Source organism: Molothrus ater, chromosome 24 (assembly GCF_012460135.2).
Source record: "Molothrus ater isolate BHLD 08-10-18 breed brown headed cowbird chromosome 24, BPBGC_Mater_1.1, whole genome shotgun sequence".
In the NCBI taxonomy this organism is placed as follows: domain Eukaryota; kingdom Metazoa; phylum Chordata; class Aves; order Passeriformes; family Icteridae; genus Molothrus; species Molothrus ater.
Window position 1 is genome coordinate 7089004 of NC_050501.2, and position 20601 is coordinate 7109604.

Consider the following 20601-nt stretch of genomic DNA (forward strand, 5'->3'; position numbering starts at 1 on the left):
AAATAAGAAAGGACAGACCTGAAGGAAGGTTTGCTGTTTGCAGAGCCAGATGTAGGTTCTGGCTCCCAGCCCAGCTGAGCTGTGACCTCCAGACTTCCCTGGACACCCAAACCTCAGAGTGGCTTCAAGTTTTGCAGAGCACAGCAAAGCACAGGCACTCTGAATCCTGCTATTTATTGGAAGCAAAGCTCTGCATTTAAGGTTTCCTTTGGGAGAGGCACCTTGCAGGAAACTCCCCAAATTTGATAAATTGGTCGGGAGATATCAGCTGAGGTTGGTGTTTAATGGAGTGAGAACTGTTCAGAGTGGGAGTTGAGAGGATTTGGGACCCACCTTGAGAACCTCATCTCCTCCTTAGTCTGTGGGGTGGTTTGGGAGCTGCTGAGATAAGCTGACACAGGGATGATCCTTCCTCCTCGTGCCCTGCATCAACCCAACCCTGGGACGGGGATGGCAGCCTGGGGGTGATCTTAGCTCTGCGCTGGGCTCCAACCACCCACCCGAGGCCAGGCAGGACACGGGGAGTGAGGCAACATGGAGGTCACCACCGCAAGCAGCTCCTGGGAGGAGCTCTGTTTCCAGTGAAACAGCTCCTCTGTGAGCGAGAGCATCCAGATCTGCGGGATCAATCTGTCCACACATCCAGAAACTCGGGGTGGGCTGAGTTTGCCAAGCTGAATTATTCTCCGAGGAAGGGCGGCTGGGATTTCATCTGGGTTTGGTTTCTCGCCCTGCCCTCGGCTGTCCTGGATACAGCATTTCCCTCCGGAGGCAGCTGCAGACCTCTGTGCAGCAATGCCAGGTGGCCAGAAAATGTGCTCCAGCCCAAAATCTGGCTGCCTTTCCCTGCTGGATGAATTATCTGTGAAAACCTCTCATGGCTCGCACAAAACAAGGTAATTATTCAGCAGGCGGGGGATCCGCAGAGCCAGAGTATGAAATTATTATCTGTTAGTGATTTACAGAGAGCCACAGACGGTGTCAAGGAACAGCAGCTGAACCAAACTTGCTTTGGCAACCTCGTGGCTCCCAAATGCTCCAGGCGACCCAGAGGGGCTGATGGAGAGCTCAGAGTCCTCCTGTGCCAGGGGAAGGGCTCCTGGGGGTCTCTGTCTCCCCAGGTGCTCCATAAAGGGGAAGGATGTGCTTTACATGAAACCCTGGCATCTTGGGATGGCGAAGACCATGATCCAGGGGAGACTTTTGCTGTCTCGCACAGTAACCAGAGGTTTTTGGGGCACAAATAGATGTCCCTGCCCATGGCAGGGCATTAGAGAGATAATCTTTCCAATTCCTTCCAGCCCAAGCCATGCCACAGTGAAAGAGTGCATCTGATAGATCTGAGCAGCCTTCTAAACTCTGAGGGCTTGGAACTGCTTTGCTGCCAGTGTGGCTCTGCTGGAAAATCACCGAGGCAGAGGCTTTCCAAGCGTTTCTTCTCACACTTCCTTCAGTAGCAGCTTTACAAACTCTCTCCCTCAGCCAAATGCTTCTCCCTTGGCACCCGTGGCTGCTCTGGCAGGTTTGTTGTTCACATTCTCAAACCATTCCTTCTCCTTCAGCCCCAGCTATTCACCACTCCATACCCCCCCTCCCTGATCTTTAGGTTTTAATTGACAGGATAAGGGGGAATGGATTCAAACTAAAAAAGGTGAGGGTTAGATTTTATTTTAGGAAAAAAATTCTTTGCTGTGAAGGTGGAGAGGCCCTTGCAAGGGGTGCCCAGAGCAGCTGTGGCTGCCTTACCCCTGCAAGTGACCCAGGCCAGGTTGGACAGGGCTGGGAGCAGCCTGGGACAGTTTGAGGTGTCCCTGCCATGGCAGGGGTGGCACTGGGTGCTCTTTAAGGTCCCTTCCAACCCAAACCATTTCAGGACTCCACGATTTACCGTAACAGAGCGCAGGCTGCGCTGCCCCTCTCCAGGTGCGCTGTCAAAGCCCCAAATGTGAGCATCCCCAGCCCTCCTCCTCCCGCAGAGCCCGCCCCCGGAGCAGCCCCGAGCAGCGAGGAGGGATCGTTCCCTGCATCCCAGCTCTGCCTCCTGCTTCCCACCGACGGACATTTCCCAATCACAGCCCGGCATCCAGCACAATGCAACTCCTGTCATGAAATTAAGTAGTTCTCCTACACACAGCACATTTGCCCGGTGATTAAAACGAGTCCCCGAGGTAGCCAAGCACAGCAGAATTCCGGTTCATTATGCACACCCACGCAGCCAAGCTAAAAACCCAAGACACTCCCCCAGTCCTTCTTGGGAAAGCCTAAGCAGCTCAGATTTCAGTTTCACCGCTTGCACCAGCCAGGACCGGGAATGCTCTGTCATCTGGTGTAGGAAAAAAGGTAAGGACAGAAGTTTCCCAAAGGTTTAAGGTATCCCTTAAGGTGTGAGAAAGAGGGAAGGGTGTAGGAGCACAGGAACATCCAGCAAATGGAGCAGATCACACAACTGTGAGCAGTTGCTGCCTTTTGCTCATTCCATCTTGGATTTAGAATGAACTTTTAACACCAAAACGCCTTAATTTCCCCCGTTTCTCAAAGCACCTGTTCTGTGTCACGTTGTACAAAATGACAACTACTTGATTAAAAAAAGAACAGTTATTTCATATGTGCAGTGTATGATCTGTCCTTGCTGCAGCAGCTTGAGTCCAGCCTCATTCCCAGAAGGAAATGGGGCCAAATCTCCTCCCTGTTCCCACCTGGAGCTCTCCCAGTCTGCGGTGTGAGCACAGGGAGCTGCAGTTTGCTCTGCCCTGCTGCCCACGAGGGGCAGGTCCAGCTGTGAAGTCAGCCAGGCTGTGCCGTGGGTGAGCAGCTGCAGCTTCTGGAGGCACACGAGAGAGGAAGCACGTTCGCATGGTGGTTTTCCTTTCCCTGCAGACACAACCTCCAGCCACGGCATTCCCACTGCCCCTGCCCTGCTGGTGTCTCCAGCCCTCCCTGGAGTGGTGACTCTGCTCCTTTCACCTCCATCTCAAGGCGGAGATGCCTCCTCCTCCCCACATTCCTGGGCTCCCTTCCTTCCTTCCTGCAGTGCTGACCCTCCTCACCCACCTCCACAGAGCCCTCCCTCCCTGCAGCAGCTCCTCTCCCCAGCCCAGCCTGCGCCAGCTCCCACACTGCTCCCCAGCCGTGGATCTCCCTTTCACCTGGTTCTGCTTTAGCCCTGCCACCAGCCCTTCACCCTGCCCTCAGCTCTTTCCTCGACCCAGCTCAGCTCAGGCCCTTCTCTCAGCACTGTCCAGGCTCAGCTCAGCCCCACTCGACCCTGGCCTGGCCTGGCCCAGCCCAGCCTCTTTTCCCAGCCTTGGCCCACTTCAGCCCAGCCCAGCCTGTTCCCTGGCCCTGTCCATCCCAGCCCAGTCCGGCCATATCCATCCCAGGCTCTCCGACCCTGTCCAGCCCTGTCTATTCCAGGCTGTCCAGCCATGTCCGGCCCTGTACATCCCAGGCCCTCCAGCCATGCCCAGCCCTGTACATCCCAGGCTCTCCAGCCATGCCCAGCCCTGTACATCCCAGGCTCTCCAGCCATGCCCAGCCCTGTACATCCCAGGCTCTCCAGCCATGCCCAGCCCTGTACATCCCAGGCTCTCTGGCCATGTCCGTGTCCATCCCTGTCCATCCCAGCCCTGTCTGGCCCCGCCCCAGTCCCCGCCCCCTTTTCCACTCGCGATCTCGCGCGACCTCCCTCGCGCGTCGCGTCACGCGGGGCCGAGAGGCTGCGTCACGGCGCTCCCCGTGACGTTAGCGCTTCCTCGGCGTGCCCCGCGCCCCGCCCCGGGGCTGTGAGTGACGGCACATTCACCAATGAGAGGCGGCTGAAGCGTGAATGATGCGGCGCGCGGCCAATGGGCGATGGTCGGGGGCGGTGCCGCCCGGGCCGGGCGGGAGGGCGGGCGGGCCGCGCCTGTCAGCGGGGCGGCGGGATGGCGGCGCTGTACGCCTGCACCAAGTGCCACCAGCGCTTCCCCTTCGAGGCGCTCAGCCAGGGCCAGCAGCTCTGCAAGGTCCAGGAGAGGGGCTGGGGGCGCGCTGCGAGGGGGCTTATGGGGGCTAATGTGGGAGGAGGCTGATGGGAGAGGAGTCTGAGGAGGGCTCTGAGGGAAGTGGGGGGTGGTCTGTGAGAGGCTGTGGGGGGTCTGAGGGGTAAAGGGCCTCCTGGAGCTTGTTTGTGAGGGAGAGCAAGCAAGGGAGTGTTTTTAAGGGGTCTGCAGGCTCTTAGAGGAGCTGAGGATAACTGGGAGGCTGTTTGTGGGGAGATCCTGGGAGTATTTAGGAAGAGTGGGGCCTTGAGGTGTGTGTTTCGGGTCCGTGGGGAGCAGTGGGAGGTGTGTGTGAGGGCCGGGAGGTTTTGAGGGGCTGGAGCATGGGCTAAAGCCCTGAGGCTGTTAGGGGGATATGCTGAAGGGCTCTTTAGGGGAGCTGGTTGTCAGCGGGGCCTGGGGGCACCGAAGGCAGTTTGGAGGTGCTGCAGTGGAAGTCATGGGGTTGTTGTGGGGAACAGAGGGGAGGTGGGAGCTCTTCCTGAACAAAGGCCTGGGAGGATCTGGGGACCACTCTAGGAGGTCTGATGGTGTCCTGAAGGGAGTAAGGTGGGTTTTGGAGACAGCCTGACGGGGTGGGGAAGAACAAGATCAGGTGAAATTGGGAACACGGAGCAGGAACTGGAGTAGCCTGGGATCACTGAGGCTGGGACAAGGCAGGTGAACGTGGGGGAATCTGGGGAAGCTGGGATGAGAGGAGAGCATGGCCAGATGTACAGGGAACTGGTGAATACCTGAGGCAGAGCTGTGTTCCTGCCCTGGGAGCCGGGCTGCCCCGTGACCCTCCTCTGTGGGTGTGAGGCACACCTGGCTCACCTGTGACACATGGCATTCCCAGTACCCTTCCTCTTCTCTCAGCATGACTGTACAGGGAGGGAGTGCTTGCAAGTGTGTGGATGTGGTGGGAGTGGAGGGCAGCAGGAGATCTGGGGCTTGGGGAGCAGCACTGCACCTCATGAAACACCTCTGTTGTTGCAGGAGTGCCGGATTGCTCATCCCATTGTTAAATGCACTTACTGCAGGACTGAATTCCAGCAGGAAAGGTAAATGCCTTCTGAGCTGGGGAGTTCCAGGTTTCTGGTAGAATGATCACACCTCGGGAGCTGTAATGCTTCCACACCTTCAGCGACTGAGCCTTAACCTGTAGATTGTTGCTGTGGAGAGCTTGGGAGACCTTTGGCCACCTCCAAAGATCTGCTGGGCAAGTTGCAGTGTCTGCAGTGCACTTGGATCACACCTTTTGCTCGGGTTTTTTTTTCAGTCAGAGCTCAGATGCATTTTCCCATGAGTTTTCCTCTTGCCTGATGTCTGGCATCCAACATTTATTTCCTGCTGTGTGTCCTCTAGCTGGGCTCGTGTCTTTTTGCATTTTGACAAGTTGTGTAGCTGTCAGAGGGAGGATTGGTAAACCCAGGGCTGTGTGTGGCCGTTGTGTGAGGTGTTCCTTCCCATGTTTGTTGGACAAATATACCTCTGCCCTCTCCTGCCATGACCTCCAGAGTTTAGCCTGCCCTGATGCTGAATCACTCATGCTGCCAATTAGCCAGTGATCAAATCCTGTGCTTGTATGGACAAAAACCGGGTGTCATCTGGAGATGCCTTAATTAAAAGACACCTCCTTTGTAATTTTTGGCTATTTATCCTCAGCCAGATGATGGGATGGGAAAAGCATTTTGGTATCTGAGTTGCTAGAGAGGTTGAATCCAGCCTCATCACCAGAGGCAGAGCTGAGAGGAGGCTGGGAGCCTAAGCAGGGATCCTGGGATCTGAGGCGGGCACCCTAAACACAGAGGTTTCATTTCTCTTGGAATGTGTTGATAGAATGATCTGTCCTCCTTCACAGCAAAACCAACACGATATGCAAGAAGTGTGCTCAGAACGTGAAGCTCTATGGCACAGTAAGTGAGGGGGCTCAGCCTCCCCAGCCTCTCTTCCTTTCATCTCTCTTGTCTTTATCCTGCTGAAATCAGAGCAGTTTATGGACTGGCTCAGCTGTAAGAGCATGACTGATCAATAATATGGGTCACTCAAATGTAAAACTTTTACTTTTTCTATTCTTTTAGCACAAAAAAGAGCTTTGCATCTTTTGAGGCCAGGAAATGATCTGTTTGATACCCAGTAGAAACAAGACTGTGCTTACACAGACTGAGATTGCTGCAGGAAGCAGTGATAAATCTTTATTTCCTGCTTGTCTGAAATCTGAAATAGAGATTTTGATTAGTTCTATTTTGTTGTTTTTTCTAAAGATTTCACAGCACTTGATAAATTATCTGAGTGCCATGGCTAAATACACTTAGCTGGAGGCCAGGGATCCAAATGGAATTTTGTCTCCTGGATCAGCATTATACTCTGTGTAGAGTAAGGAAATAAAAGTTTGAAATTATGGGGAGAATAGGAAGGAGCAGTGTGCTATTGTAGCTTGAAGGCTGTTGCAGTTGTTCTTATTTTTTAAAGCCAAAACCCTGCCAGTACTGCAACATCATAGCAGCATTTATTGGAAACAAGTGCCAGCGTTGCACCAACTCAGAGAAGAAGTATGGCCCTCCTCACTCGTGTGAGCAGTGCAAGCAGCAGTGCGCCTTCGACCGGAAGGATGACAGGAAGAAGGTCAGTATTTGTGTTAAAGAAGGCTGAAAAGGTAAAAGGGCTGATCACACTGATCCTCTCTCCATCTTCTTTACATCTTCTGCAGCATTTCTGACAGGACATGGGGAAAGGCTTCTCACTGCCAGGTGGCAGGGTTAGATGGAATAGTGGGAGGAAATTCCTCCCTGTCAGGGTGGGCAGGCCCTGGCACAGGTGCCCAGAGCAGCTGTGGCTGCCCTTGGATCCCTGGCAGTGCCCAAGGCCAGGCTGGACAGGGATTGGAGCAGTCTGGGACAGTGGAAGGTGTCCCTGCCATGGCAAGGGGTGGGACTGGGTGGGGTTTAAGGTTGCTTTCAACCCAAACCATATCTCTTGGTTATAAAGTGTTTTCTAGAGCTGAGCTTTGCTCTGGTTTAGAGCTGTTTAATCTTTGAACCCCTGTGTGCCTCTGCCAGATCTTCTAAGAAAGATCTCTTGAATTTGGCCCAAGAGCTGGCAGAGGAGCAGAGACCTCTGAATGAAGTGTGAGGTGCGATCTGGGGAGAGGGATGGAGAATGACATTTGTTCCATAGCCTGAGGAGCTACAAGTGTCATACCTCTACCAGGAAACCCCTTCATGGCTTCTGTACACCCTGAGTGCCTGTGTAGGAGGTGTGTCTTCTCGAGGCATACTGTAAACATCTGTTGTTTGGAATGCTGCAGCCATAATCGGTGCCCTGCTGAGCCTCCTGGAGCAGACACCCTTGCTGTTTTGGTCTCCAGTGACTGCCGTAACCCTAAGCTTGAAAGTGCTTCTTGTCTTTTCTGTGTTTGCTTTGTGGGCAGGAAAAAAGACCAAAGCTGCTTTCTGTCTCCCATTCCAGGTGGATGGCAAGCTGCTTTGCTGGTTGTGCACACTGTCCTATAAACGAGTCCTGCAGAAGACCAAAGAGCAGTGCAAACACCTGAGCAGTTCTTCCCGAGGCAGCCTGCAGGAGAAGGAGCAGTTCAGTAGGCTCAGCAGTGGCAGCCACTATAACAGGTAACCTTAGGAGGGGTTTGGGCATGGTCTGAGCTCAGGACAGTCTGGCTAAGTCACGCTTTGCTTGTTTGCAAACCTCACTGTGCTGGTACAGCCTTGTGCTTCTTAGTGATCCAACTTACTGAACTTGTACACTGTGAAATCAAAGTTGCATTTGTAAAATTTAATTATTAAAATGCAGATTTTAAGCAGGAGTTCTTCACCTACATGCTACTCTGACTCATTGTTTTCTGTTTATTTTTAGTCTCCAGCTATTCTTCAAGGAATGATTTTTTTATCGTTTTAGCACTGGGAAATACTGTTTTAATAGGATCAAAGTGGGTGGGAATATTTATCTGCCTCTCTGTCTTAGACTGAAAGTCATTCAGGTTCTGACATACAATTTCCTCCTTTTTCTAGCCAGAAAACCTTATCCACGTCTTCCATTCAGAATGAAATCCCAAAGAAGAAAGCCAAGTTTGATGCCATATCTGCCAATGGTGACAGGTGAGCCTGTTACATGGGGAAATTGTGGGCGAGTGGTTTGTTTGCTAAGTTTATATAAGACAGAGTTGTGTGTGAATAACAGGAAGCTCTTATGCTAGAGCAGGGGCCTTGGGCTTTGAGACCTCGAGGGGCTGTCCTAGAACCTGGCAGGGCAGTGCTACCTGGAATCTAGACATAGATTTGAAGAAGAGAATACTGAGCACCTGTACCTGCTTGGATGGAGTAGGATCAAGGTGATGTTGGCTGAGCTCCTCAACAGTCAGGAAAACTGCAGGCAAACCAACTTTATCATCTCTCCTGCAGCCACAGGAGAGAGGGTCTGGTGAGGCCTGCAGGTTTTGTGCTTTGAGGTCTGTCAGACTGATCTGCAGGGAGAGCCTCAGAGGACAGGAGAAGATCCAGACCCACTTCCCATGTCCCCTCCTGCTTTTGGGGGAGAGACAAGCAATCAAACAGCTTTGCTTGAAAGGTTGTGTACTCCCCATCCTGGAGGTGTTCCAGGCCAGGTTGGATGGGTCGTGGAGCAGCTTGGTCTAGTGGAAGGTGTCCCTTCCCATGGCAAGGGGATGGAACAAGATGCTCTTTAAGATTCGTTCCAGCCCAAACCGTTCCATGGTTCTCTGATTCTGGGAAAGCATCGACCCCGTTCTGCTGTCACACTTGATGCTGGATCACGTTGATGCCGGCCGCCTGTGCAGCAGAATGGGAGTCGCTAGCAGAAACAGGAGATTGAGATGGATTTGTATTTTTATGGTCTTGTGCATGCATATTTTCATTCCTGCCTTTCCTCTCTGATTCTCAGCGTTCCTTCCTCTCCCGAGATGCTTTGCCCCCTTATCCAGAGGGCCCCGTCCACGTTGGCGCAGTGGGCTGCTTCCCAACAGACTCTCGGGGCCCACCATTGTCCTGTTGCTCAAGGCATTGACATCCTGAAGTGAGATCACCTATTGTTTTCTCCCCTCCCTCCTTGGGAACTGCCTCCTACACGGGAACTGTCCCTCTCAACAGATCTCTTTCTGAACAGCAGGGATTTGGGAGCATGGAGCAGAGCACAGTTAGTGCCAAAGGGTTTGTTAAAGACACTGGTAATTAATTAATCACTACCTGCCTTCAGTGTCTCTGAGATCACAGATCTCTCCTGTAGATACCGTTGACACCTTGTCACTGTAAAATGCTCCCACGGGAAATGTCCATCCTGGAAGTGTTCATGGCCAGATTGGATGGGGCTTAGGGCAGCCTCATCTAGTGGAAGGTGACACTGCCTGTGGCAGGGGGCAGAACGAGATGAGCTTTAAGGTCCCTTTGACCCAAACCATTCTGGGATTCTATGATTCTGTGAAATAGACCTTTAATAATTTTATAGGGCAGTGGCACCCACAGAGAAGTGTGAAGTACCTTTTATCATCTGAACAGCATTTTCAGTTAAAAGCTGGAAAAATTTAAGGACTAATTGTGACTTAGGAGCCGTGGCTGAGTGTGGAGGGCTAGAATTCCATTGCCTTCAGTGCTGGTGGAGCCAGAGGAGAGAATGGAAACAGGGCCCTGGTAGAGCTGGTGCAGCCCGTCAGAGAGGCCACTGCTCTGGGCTGTAGCACAGCACCAGCTGTTTTTATCTCCTCATTAAAGCCTGGGCTGAGATCTCACAACTCATTGTAACAGCCCTGCTGGCTTAAAAAGACCCAAAAAGCAAAATGACCTGTGCTCTGGGTTGGTCAGCTGTGTGTTTGGAAAGCAGGAGCATGTATTGAAGGAATCAACAGCCTTCCTTTTGCTCTCATGTCAGATATTGTCAGTCTGGCTCCTGCTAAGGCTGTAGGCCTTGCCACAGGCTTTTTTTTGATGAGTTCCAGTAACAAACCAAGTGTAAATTTAGCAACTAAAGAGCTTCAGCGACATGCAGCAGAAAAGGCAAGCTGCAGCTACCTTAAATAGCCAAATGGCTGCATGTCTTGAGAGGAGTAATAATGGGGGTTCCTTAAGTGTGGGTTTGGAGTGGCTGAGTGTTCTTTTATGAGTGAGCCCCCAAATCCCTCCCCTTTATACAACTACCAGATTGTCCCTCCTGAGTCATGCTGGTGTCTGGGGCACCGCCTGAGCATGGAGTTAAGGTTTGCTGCAGCACAAGGGTGTTTGCAGCAGCAGAGTCTGGAGTAAACTGGAGTAAACTCAACCAGCACCTCCTCCCTGCTGAGATCAGCCCCAACATCCTGTACCCCAGCTCCAGCCAAACCTCTGGTGTAGGCCCTCAACTGGGCAAAATTTGGGCATGCTTGAGCTCAGTTGACTTCGGCAACACCTTCAGTCGGGGTCCAGCTTCTCTGAAATTACTGCTTCTTCTTGGATATGGTAGAAATTCCTTTACTGTGTCGTACTGAATTCCCTCTGTTTACATATTTCAGGGTGGTTGTTGCTCACAATAGCTGTGATATGTGGACAGGGTGATTTCCAGCAGTCATTTAAAGGGTATTGAATGGTTTGTTCTGGGTGAGTTCTGGGAGGAGCAAACAGCTCTGTTGCTGCTGCACTGGGAGTAGTTTTCTCTCTCAGTGACTCGCAGCACATCTTGCAGCAGACCTGGCCTTACTAATCCTTCTGTGCTGCCAGTGCCCTGCACACCAGCTTCACCTCCAGCCCCTGCAGCTCTGCTGGTCCTAACTGGGGCACTCTTGGTGTCCCCATCATCTGTGCCAATGCTGGCAAAGTGTTTTTATGCTGCAGACTCCGCAGATGAGCACACTGCAGTCCCTTCTCCTGTCACTGCAGACAAGGTGCTAAATTGTGCTTGTAACACCAGGCAGTGACAGCACTGCTGGCAGGGGGAGGGCAGCAGTGCCTCAGGATGCTCAGCAGTGAAGTTCATTTGTAAAAGATTCTTATTTGCATAGGAAAGTCCTGGCATAGTTTAAAGCTCTGTGACTTGGGCTGTACTGCACTGAGCAGAGGATGTTTTTTCATAGAATCCCAGAATGGTTTGGGTTGGAAGGGACCTTAAAGCTCATCTCTATCTGCCCCTTTCCATGGGCAGACATCTTCCACCATCCCAGGTTGCTCCAAGGCCTCTCCAACCTTGCCTTGGAGCCTTGCAGGGATCCAGGGGCAGCAACAGCTGCTCTGGGTAAATCCTGCCAGGGTTTCACTACCCTCACAGGGAAGAATTCCTTCCCAAGGAATCTATCCCTCCCTTCTGGGAGTGGGAAGCCATTCCCCCTTGACCTGGCACTTCAGGCCCTTGTCACCAGTCCCTCTCCAGCTCTCCTGGAGCCCCTTTAGGCTCTGGAATGGGCTCTAAGATTTCCCCTGAGCTTTCTCTTCTCCAAGCTGAACACCTTCAGCTCTCCCAGCCTGGGTTCAGAGCAGGAGGGTTCCAGCTCTTGGAACATCTCCATGGCCTCCTCTGGGCTTGTTCCAGCAGTTCCACATCCTTTTGATGTTGGGGGCTCAGAGCTGGAGGCAGCTATGCAGGTGGTTTTTGTCTAAGGTGAAATATGGATGCTGGTTTAGTGCCTGGTCTCTGCCTCTTTATGCCAGCCTTGAATAGCTAAATCTTTAATCTTGGCATTTGCCTTGCCTAATTTCTGCCATTTAACAGGTGTGGAGTTTAAAGCAGTCGATTTGGTTTCTATTCCAATCAATAGAGAGAGGCAGGTGCCTTGGGAACAGCTCCATTTTTGTCTTCTGTCTCTGCTGAAAACAACAGGAGCTCATCATTTGCCTTTAATTAGTGGTGTGCCTTTTAGGCTGCTCAGACATGGAGAGCTCATGTCCCCCTGACCTATCCCAAGGGGCTGGATCTTGAGTTTATTTGTAGAGGAAATGGCTTTTTTGTTTTTTTGGTTGGTTGTCTTGATCTGTTTGTTAAAGGAAAAGACTGACTTGTGTTTGGCAGTTTTCCTTCAAATTTTGGAGTCTCAGCTGCTTCTGTAACATGGGGTTTAAGACAGAGGAACCTTTCATTACTATATTGTCAGTCTTTAAAAAAATACAAAGGAAGAGGAAAAAAAATCTGCTTCTTTATTTAGCACCTTAACACATTTGAAGGGGCATTTTGCAGCAGCTGGACAGGAAAATACCAGTCTGGTATTTTATAGCCCTCCAGGAGGAGGTCTCAGGCTGGCTGTTCCCTACTGGTGCGTGCAGAACCCTCGGAGCCCCAGGGATGGGTGCTCTGTGCAGGCTGGTGGCCCTCCTGTCCCTTCCTTCTCCCCACTGGGTGGCAGGGCTGGCTCTCACCTTCCTGGCTTTGCTGGGAGCAGCAGTTGCCGGGCAGGGAATTTTTCATGCTGGAGCTGCTCAGGGAATTGTGGGCATCCCCTGGCACTCTTTATCACCCCAGGGTATGGCAGGAGGGAAGCGTGCCTGGGCAAAGGAATGGTGTGTCTAGGGATTGTTTTCAGCCAGAGGGAATTAGTGAGGAAGCCTTTCTTTTCTCTGTGCTGTTGGTTACTGTTGTTTTTGTTTTTTTTAAATATATTTCTCTCCTCCCCAGCATATTTGCAGTGAGTGGGAAATTAAAGCTGCTGTTAATAATGTGCTTGCACACAGAAAGGTGCTGGAGCACACACCATCATCTTGCACAGCCTCCACTTGGGAAAACTATTGGGAAAGCTTTAAAATGGAGTTGTTCTGTGCTAGTGTGTGGGTATGAACCTCTCTGCCTAGCCCAGAGCTGGATCCAGTGTCCCCAGAGAGCTGCCACATCTTAGTGTGGACTCTGCTGTCAGCATGTTTTAGCCATGCAGGGCTCCTCTGCTCTGGGCTGTCTCTTGCAGACCCTCAGTTCTGAGTTTTCCTCTGCCAGGTTTTCTCTCCCAGTGCCTCAGGGCCATCCTCTGACTCTCAGATCTGGGAAGCTGCCTCTGCTTTGTTTCCCTCTGTAGATCCCCAGCACAGTGGGGAGCGAGCCTTTTCCCCTGCCACATCCTTACTAATGAGTCCTGTCACAGCAGACTGTAGTGCTTTTAATTAGAAAATGGATCATTTCCAGGTGCTGGAGGAGACCCCGTGTGAAGTGAGCAGCAAGTACTCTCTGCCTAAGGGTACACGCTGGGGACTGGAAGCTCAGAGGTAGAAACATCCTGGAGAGAGGCAGAATTTTGGATTGAGACCATGCTTTTCCCACTCTGCTGCAGCTCCCAGCTTTAAAGCTGAGTGTTAACCTACTCTGGAGGCTTTTAAAAAAAAAGTCAGGCTTTGGGTGACCCTGATGATTTATTTCTATTTATCTGATAACAGCCAGACTTGAAGTAATGTAGGTGAAGCTTTGTTGTCTTATTACAGTTCAATTTTTATACAGCAGTTTCAGGTGCAAGTGGCTGGGAGTGTGCTGCCCCCTTAGCAGGAGGAGATAAAAATCAGCTCTAGGGATGGAACAGAAGGCAGGGAAAAATCAGGTGGGCTCCCTGGGCCTTGTGGCTGCAGCCTGTTGTATCTTATGGTCTGGCATATTCCCATAGCACAGGACTGCATGTGCCTGCCTGGGTCACTGGTGTCTCCTAGGGAGGTTTGTGATTTACCAGTGCAGCAGTGACTCATGCACAGATAGCTCTGCTGGTGGTTGCTTAGATTTAGAGTACCTGGTAGTGGACAGGTGATGTGCTCAGCTATTTCTCTGTCTTCCTGGAGAGTTTTTTCCTACTCTGGAATAATGAAGCTTCTCCCTAAATTGCTTTATCATGGCAGAATCATATTACAAGGTCCAGTATGTTTTTTATGCCTTTTCCTTGTTCAGAAAAATTTAGCTGTTTCCTTTTGCTCTGTTTGTTGAACTTGGAGGTTATTTGTTTCTCTTTGTGTCCCCTCCTTGCCAGAATGTTTGTTTACATTCAGTGGGAAGTTTTGCAGTGCATCCAAGGACTGCTTGTGAGCAAAAAGATTTCCAAAGGGATGCATAAAGTTTAATTATCTCTCTGATTGCTGTCTTCAGCTCTCTATTTGAAAAAGGATCATGAATGATCATGAAATGATTCCCAGTCTCCTTTGAGAGCATCCGTGGGAGTTTCCCTGCCTAGTGAAGAGGAGGGTTTTGTTGAGGGCCTCTCCCTGTTCTTTGCTGCAGTTTTTCTCCGGACCTTGCCCTGGACTCCCCTGGCACCGACCACTTTGTCATCATTGCCCAGCTGAAGGAGGAAGTGGCTACTTTAAAAAAGATGCTTCACCAAAAGGATCAGATGATTTTGGAGAAGGAGAAGAAGGTACAGTCCTTGGCTTGCTTCCCCCCCAGCAGGCTGACATGTTCTCACATGTCAGATCACACTCTGACACAGCCTGGCTTTTTATCTTGGAGCTAACATGTCTCGCTGTTTCCAGGCTGCCTCCTTTCCAAAGCCAAAGAGGCTCTCTGGACCCACCCAGGGGATCTCATGTCTGTGACCTCAGCCAGTCCCACACAGCTTCTGTAGAGACACTTTCCATGGCAGGGGGGGTCTGTGGTGAGGGCAGTTGTTGCCTCTTCCAGCTCACTTGCTCCTTCCTGGTTTCTGCACAGATCACGGAGCTGAAAGCCGACCTGCAGTACCAGGAATCACAGATGAGGGCAAAGATGAACCAAATGGAGAAGACACACAAGGAGGTCATGGAGCAGTTACAGGTGACAGCATTGTCAGTTTAACTGCTGAGCTGTGTTGTATCCAGGAGTGACTGAGGACATTCCTGAGCTGTGTCCAGGAGGGACTGAGGACACTCCTGATCAGGACACCCTGTGAGCTACTGCACACAAAGCTCTGCTAATGTTTCTCAGCCGTGTCCTACAGCCTCTGTGCTGCCAGGCAAGCCCCTCCTCAGCTCTGCATTGCATCCCAACCACCATTTACACCTACCTTGCTGCTCTCTACTCAGGCTCACGCTTACTGTCTTTAAAGTGCTGTGTTGTGTCCCTTATGGACTAGACAGGAGCCATCAGACTCATTTTACTTATTGCCAAAATCAGGTTTGAACCTGTTTCTCCAGTCTGCAGAACCTTTGTCAGCTCCCCGAGCCTCTAAATCGCCTCCCTGTGATTTGTGTGAGCAGTAACCAGAGAGAACAAAGGAACAATTGGCAGTTCTTTTCACCCAGTATCTCTAGTCCAAATAAAGAAGTCCCTGAGCTGATGGAAGCAGGGAGAGCAGGATTCTTGTCATGGCTGTGGAAACACACAGCAGACTATCAGCATGAATAGCTTGAGCCACTGAAGGGATCGGGTCAAAGGGGAAGAAATCAGACACAGAAATGAACTTTGCACCGTTTAATTACTTTGGGTATACAAAGATCTAAAGCCCCAGCAATGAGAGCTGGGAGGGGATGAGACAAAAGGCTTCTGTTGCCCCTGAGGAAACAGCCCCTCCTCCATCCACACCCACTCTGGGGAAGTATCCCAGTGGAAGGCAGGCTGGAGGCCTCCAGCTGCTGTCAGAGTGCTGGTGCCTGCCAGAATCCCTTCACAGGGCATGTGGAATGCTGGGATGTGGTGTGGAGAGGGCTGGGTGTGCTGTTGCTGAAGGTCGAGGAGCATCAGATCCAGGAGCAGGTGTGTCCCAGCCACTTCCCTCTCTTGGGCCTTTCCACGTCTGTGCTCAGCTCAGGCTGGGACTGCCCTGAACTCTCTGGTGTCCAGATGTTTTATTTCTGCTGCTATTGGTTGAGTCTCAGGAAATCTTTTTCAATGGCTGCAAAATCAAAGTTCAGATCCTCTCAGTGTATTGTAGGTACTTTGAACTGTTCATATGATTAATTTTTGAACGGTCTCGTGGGTTCTATCATTTTGTAGTTGTTTTTTCCTGTGGGGCTGGGATGGGAGAGCCCTCTCTAGGAGGTTAGAGGTGAGCTCAACATCTGTGCCCCTTTCCAGCTGTGTGCAGGATGTCAGCTGTTTCTGCACAGGGATCCCAAGAGCTAATGATGATCCATGCCACTAAATACCCATTTTCCCCATTTCCAGGCCAAGAACAGAGAACTCCTGAAGCAAGCAGCTGCCCTGTCAAAAGGCAAAAAGCCTGAGAAGTCAGGAGCAATAACCTCCCCTTAAAGCCAAGCCCCCAGCCTGGGAGCTTTCCCCAGCAGTAGCTGAGGAGTGTGGGAGGCCTGCAGGATCGCTGGAAGCCCAAACCTCTGTCTTGTGGACTCCATGGGATTCCTGGTGCGTGTTACCTTCTGACAGCATGCTTGAGTGTGGCCAGTTTCAGTCCATGGGGAGAGGTCCCAGCCTTCCTAAATCCCCCCAAAGTACTGTTTTCTGGAAGAAATCTTTTCCTAACCAGTTGCTACCACTGCCAGCCCTTTCCATGAGCAAACAGGAACCTGCTGCATTAGTGGCTCCTTGCTGGTTCCCATCCTGCTGCTGTGAGGGAATTGCCATGGCCAGTTGTTCTGCAGATAAAATGGGAGCTGCGTGTGGTGGGAGCTGGATTTTTTTTTTTCCCTCGAACTGTTCCTTCTTCAAAAGAGAGCTGAGAACTCACCAGCCCAGCAGGTATTCCTGGAAGGTTGTGCCACTGCTGACAACAGTTGATCCAGCTTTTTGAAGATGCTTCCACAATGGGGGCCATGTATTTATCTTGGAAGATTTTTGTGTTTTGTTTTGGTTTTTTTTTCTTATTTTCTCTGTCAACTTGGCAAACCAAACTGCCTGGTTTTGTGTTTCCTTGTTTTTCTGATCAGAGCTTTTGGGTTGGGAGCCAAAGTGGAATGATACAGCCCCCAACCCACCCAGAATTCCCCCCACCCCCCCAGTGCCCTGGTTATGTGGTGACCTCTGGGATTTTGATGATTTCTGCAGCTTGGTGCGATCAAGTGTCTCTTACTCCATTTCTTTACACAGAGAGCTCTAGGCTCGGATATTCCCTCCCTTCCCCCTTTCCCTGCCCCTTCCAGATGCAGGGGCCAGGTTGGCTCCAGGAAAGCACTTACTCAGGCAGCAACCCGAGCCAGGGGGTGTTTTTTGGGACACTCCAGGGATTTTTCTCACTGCTGATTCCAAACCAGCAGGATCAAAGGGCTATGAGAGTTCCCTGTACCAGGGATGTGCTGCTCCAAAACAGCACGGTTGCCACTGACCCTTACAGCCAGACCAGCTGGGCTAGGTCCCCCCAGGCACCTCTTTTGGGGTGATGGTGGTGGATAAAAAGCACTTGGAGGGGGAGCACCACACAACTCCGGGCTGGCAGGAGCTCCTCGACATCCCGGCCGCCAGTCAGGGAGCGGAGAAACATCTCAGGGCTTGGAGACCCCCGGCAGGGGCTGGAGGTAGGTAAGAGAGCTCATGCTTTTGCTGCAGGGCGGCTGCTCCGTCAGGGCTTTGATGAAGCTTTTAACTAGAGCTTGTGATTACTTTTTTCATCCTTTTGTTTCTTATTTGTTACTAAAGTTGATTTTACTCAAAGGCACTTTTTTTGGGATGATGTTGGCTTCTGGCATGGAAGGAGCACATTTCATCGCACACTGCCATGGGTTTGTTTTTGGTTTTTATAAGAGACTTTTGATGTGAAAACAAGCAAAACCAGAAATTGTTACACTTTGCCTGAGTGTGGCAAAAACTCACCCAGTTTTATACTTTTAGAAAATGAAGTGCATTGGTGGGAGTTTTTTTAACTGTGGGCTTTGCTTTTTTCCTTCCCTCAACATAAAGAAATAAAAAAGAGGGAGAAAGGCCCTGTAAATACTGTTCAGTAGGGTTTTTAATCGTGGTAAATTGCTCCTGCCGTTGCATAGCTGATTTGTAGCACCAACATCGTTTCTTTGTATGTTTGTAATGATGAGATTTTCAAGGGATGCTTTGATTTGTACAAATGACACCTGTAAAAGTGGTTTAAAAAAATCCTCATCTGTGACTGATACTTTGTTTGCTTTGAAAAGGGAAAAAACCAAAACAACCAAAGTACCTCTCCCTGCCTGGAGCTGATTTATCTCCTGCTCTAGGGTTGGGAGTTTGGGGAATGAGACAATATTTTCCCGTTGTTTGCTTTGCTCCTACTTTTTTTTCTATCTTTAAATCCTCCCATCAAGCCTGTTGCTAGGATCCTGGTTACTTGGTTACATCCAGCTTCCCAGGACCCATCCGGCTGTATCTGACAAGATGTATTCCTGATCTTGGCAAGGGGATACAATTGGCACAGACAGAGGGACCTGCTCCTTTGGCATGGAGGTTTTCCCTTTTCCCATGAGAGTTCCATGAAGAAAATTTGGCTGCCTCTCATCTTTTTCCAAGGAAATCTCCAGAGGTCTGAGAGTCTAAAGGGGTTTTAGCTTTGACTGTTTTCCTTATTCGTATCCAGTCTCCTGGTGTACATGGAGCATGCTGATCTTCGAGCAGAGCATGTAAGGAAAGGAGACACTGAAACAATCTTCCATGTCTTACCTGCCCCAGGTGTTCCCTCAGTGTCCCTGTATGGTTTCTGCTGCTTCCCTTCCTCCTCAGAATCTGGGCTGCCCAAAACCACCAGCTGCTGAAAAAAGCAGGAGTTGTCCCCAGCCAACCTCCCTCTAAGGTAACACACCTTGAGCAATTGACCTTCCCTTGCTGTTCAGCTTTCCTGGAGCACCAGACTTGTCCAGTCAGCAGGATGGTAACCAGAGCACTGTCAATCCCAAAATAATTACCCACCGTTGCTTGTTTTTATGTCCCTGGAGAGATTTAAAAGCCATGCAGATGTGGCACTTGGGGACATGGGTTAGTGGTGGCCTTGGCCATCTTGGGGTAATAGTTAAACTCTATGATCGTAGAGAGCTTTCTGAACAGAACAATTCCATGATTCTATGGGGTGCTGAAGCTGTTTTGCACTGGCCAGCATGGCCTGCTCCTGGCTCCCAGCCTGGGAGGGTGTGAGCTGCTCCGTGCAGCAGGCTGCTGTGCAGGAGGGAGATGCTGCTGACAGCCCGAGCCAGCAGAAGCCACCTGGGGAAAGTGCTGCAGGTAACCTAGTGCTGAGCAGGGGTGAGGAACAGATGGGGGATCCTGTGCTGCCACAGAACCTAGAGCTCTGTGCCCACCCGGCGGTGCTTGGTCCCTCCTAGCCCTGCTCGACATGCAGGACTTGTCTGTGGGACAAATGTCCTCCTGGCACAGCCCTTCGTGTCTTCTGATGGGATATTTTTGTATTAAATATTTGGCAGCATCTCCAGCCCATCTCTCCAGCTGGATCATCGCCTGATGCACACCCACAGCCCTGTCCCTCTAATATCCAGAGCTTTTTGGGGAGCAGAAAGGGGAGGGAGAACAGAGGCAGCCTCCCCCTCTCTGCCACCCCCACTTTGCTTGCTCTGTGGTGCTTTTGCTGATGCAAAGGAAGAGATGTGTTTTCCCCTTCAGGCTGATGTGTTCAGCCAGAGCAAACACAGAGCTCATGGCCTCAGGTGGATCTGCAGAGTCATCATGGAATGGTTTGGGTTAGAAGAGCCCGTAAAGCTCATCTTGTTCCACCCCCTGCCATGGGCAGGGACAGCTCCCACTGTCCCAGGTTGCTCCAAGCCCTGTCCAGCCTGGCCTTGGGCACTTGCAGCCACAGCTTCTTTGGGCAGCCCCAGGGCTGGCTGGTGACCAGCAGTACCTCTGCTTGTGCCCCTGTCCTGCAGCTCTGTGGGGTGTGACAGTGCTGAAGGAGCAGGTGACACAGCTGGACTGGGGTGACAGAGGCTAAACCAGCACCTCTGACCCTGGATCATATGAAATGAAGCCCCCAAATCGTGCCTCTGAAATGACACAACTGGAAATACAGAAGTGGAAACCTTGAGCTGGCCAGAGGCACCCAGAGTCCACAGCCTCAGCACAGAGCTGTATTTGCAGAACACCCTAAAAATAGCCCCAGGAAAGGACAAGGACCAGGAGCAATGCCCAGGGACGTTTCTAAGTGGCTGTGCCCTCCTGCATGCAGAGGCTGGGCCTGTGGGCTGTGCTGAGGGTGGCTGTTGCAGCCGTGGGCTGTGCGGCTGGCACTGCAGTGCCAAGGAGCACTGACGTTCTCCTGCTGGCAGGGGCTCAGCCCGGAGCCAGAGGAGGCTGTTGCCAGGAGAGTCCTGAGCTGTTTGTGCAGTGACTCCTGTTTGCTGGGCTGTCAGGCAGCACCAATGCTGTGTCTGGGACAGCCCATGGTTGTGAGGGTGGATTTTTATCCCTTCTTTTCACGTTTTTTTTTTTTTCCTTCTGTCCCTTTGGAGAAACACCAAACCCAGTAAAAGAGTCAAGAGAATCCCAGACCATTTTGATTGGAAGAGATCTTGAAGCTCATCTTGTTCTGCCCCCCTCTGATGGGCAAGGACACCTTCCACCATCCCAGGTGGAAGGGATGGTGGAAGCATCCCACCTTCCATCCACCTGTCCAGCCTGGCCTTGGGCACTTGCAGGGATCCAGGGGCAGCCACAGCTTCTCTGGGCACCCTGTGCCAGGGCCTGCCACCCTCACAGGGAAGGATTCCTTCCCAATATCCCATCTATCCCTCCCTTCTGGCAGCAGGAAGCCATTCCCCCTTGTCCTGGCACTTCAGGCCCTTTCCCCAAG

At 51.4% G+C, this 20601-nt stretch overlaps 1 protein-coding gene across 2 annotated transcripts; it reads left to right on the top strand.

The window, feature by feature from the left end:
- Positions 1-3923: 3923 nt before the first annotated feature.
- On the top strand, positions 3924-17941 carry FAM76A (family with sequence similarity 76 member A). Of its 2 annotated transcripts, XM_054517201.1 has the most exons (10): positions 3924-4004; positions 5019-5083; positions 5884-5938; positions 6495-6647; positions 7491-7648; positions 8048-8134; positions 8937-9068; positions 14190-14325; positions 14619-14720; positions 16050-17941. In XM_054517201.1, exons 1-10 carry the CDS (start codon positions 3924-3926, stop codon positions 16134-16136), a joined length of 1056 nt encoding a protein of 351 aa, XP_054373176.1. In that variant the 3' UTR covers positions 16137-17941. The 2 variants fall into 2 exon arrangements, with proteins under 2 accessions (XP_054373176.1, XP_036253007.1); XM_036397114.2 differs by lacking the exon at positions 8937-9068.
- The last annotated feature ends 2660 nt before the right edge of the window (positions 17942-20601 follow it).

Bases quoted from the DNA above. Each gene is read 5' to 3' on its own strand.
- FAM76A (XM_054517201.1), top strand. From the start codon at position 3,924: ATGGCGGCGCTGTACGCCTGCACCAAGTGCCACCAGCGCTTCCCCTTC. The intron at 8,135-8,936 runs GTGAGCCTGTTA...TCTGATTCTCAG, and splicing joins ATATCTGCCAATGGTGACAG to CGTTCCTTCCTCTCCCGAGA. The intron at 14,721-16,049 runs GTGACAGCATTG...CCCCATTTCCAG, and splicing joins AGGTCATGGAGCAGTTACAG to GCCAAGAACAGAGAACTCCT.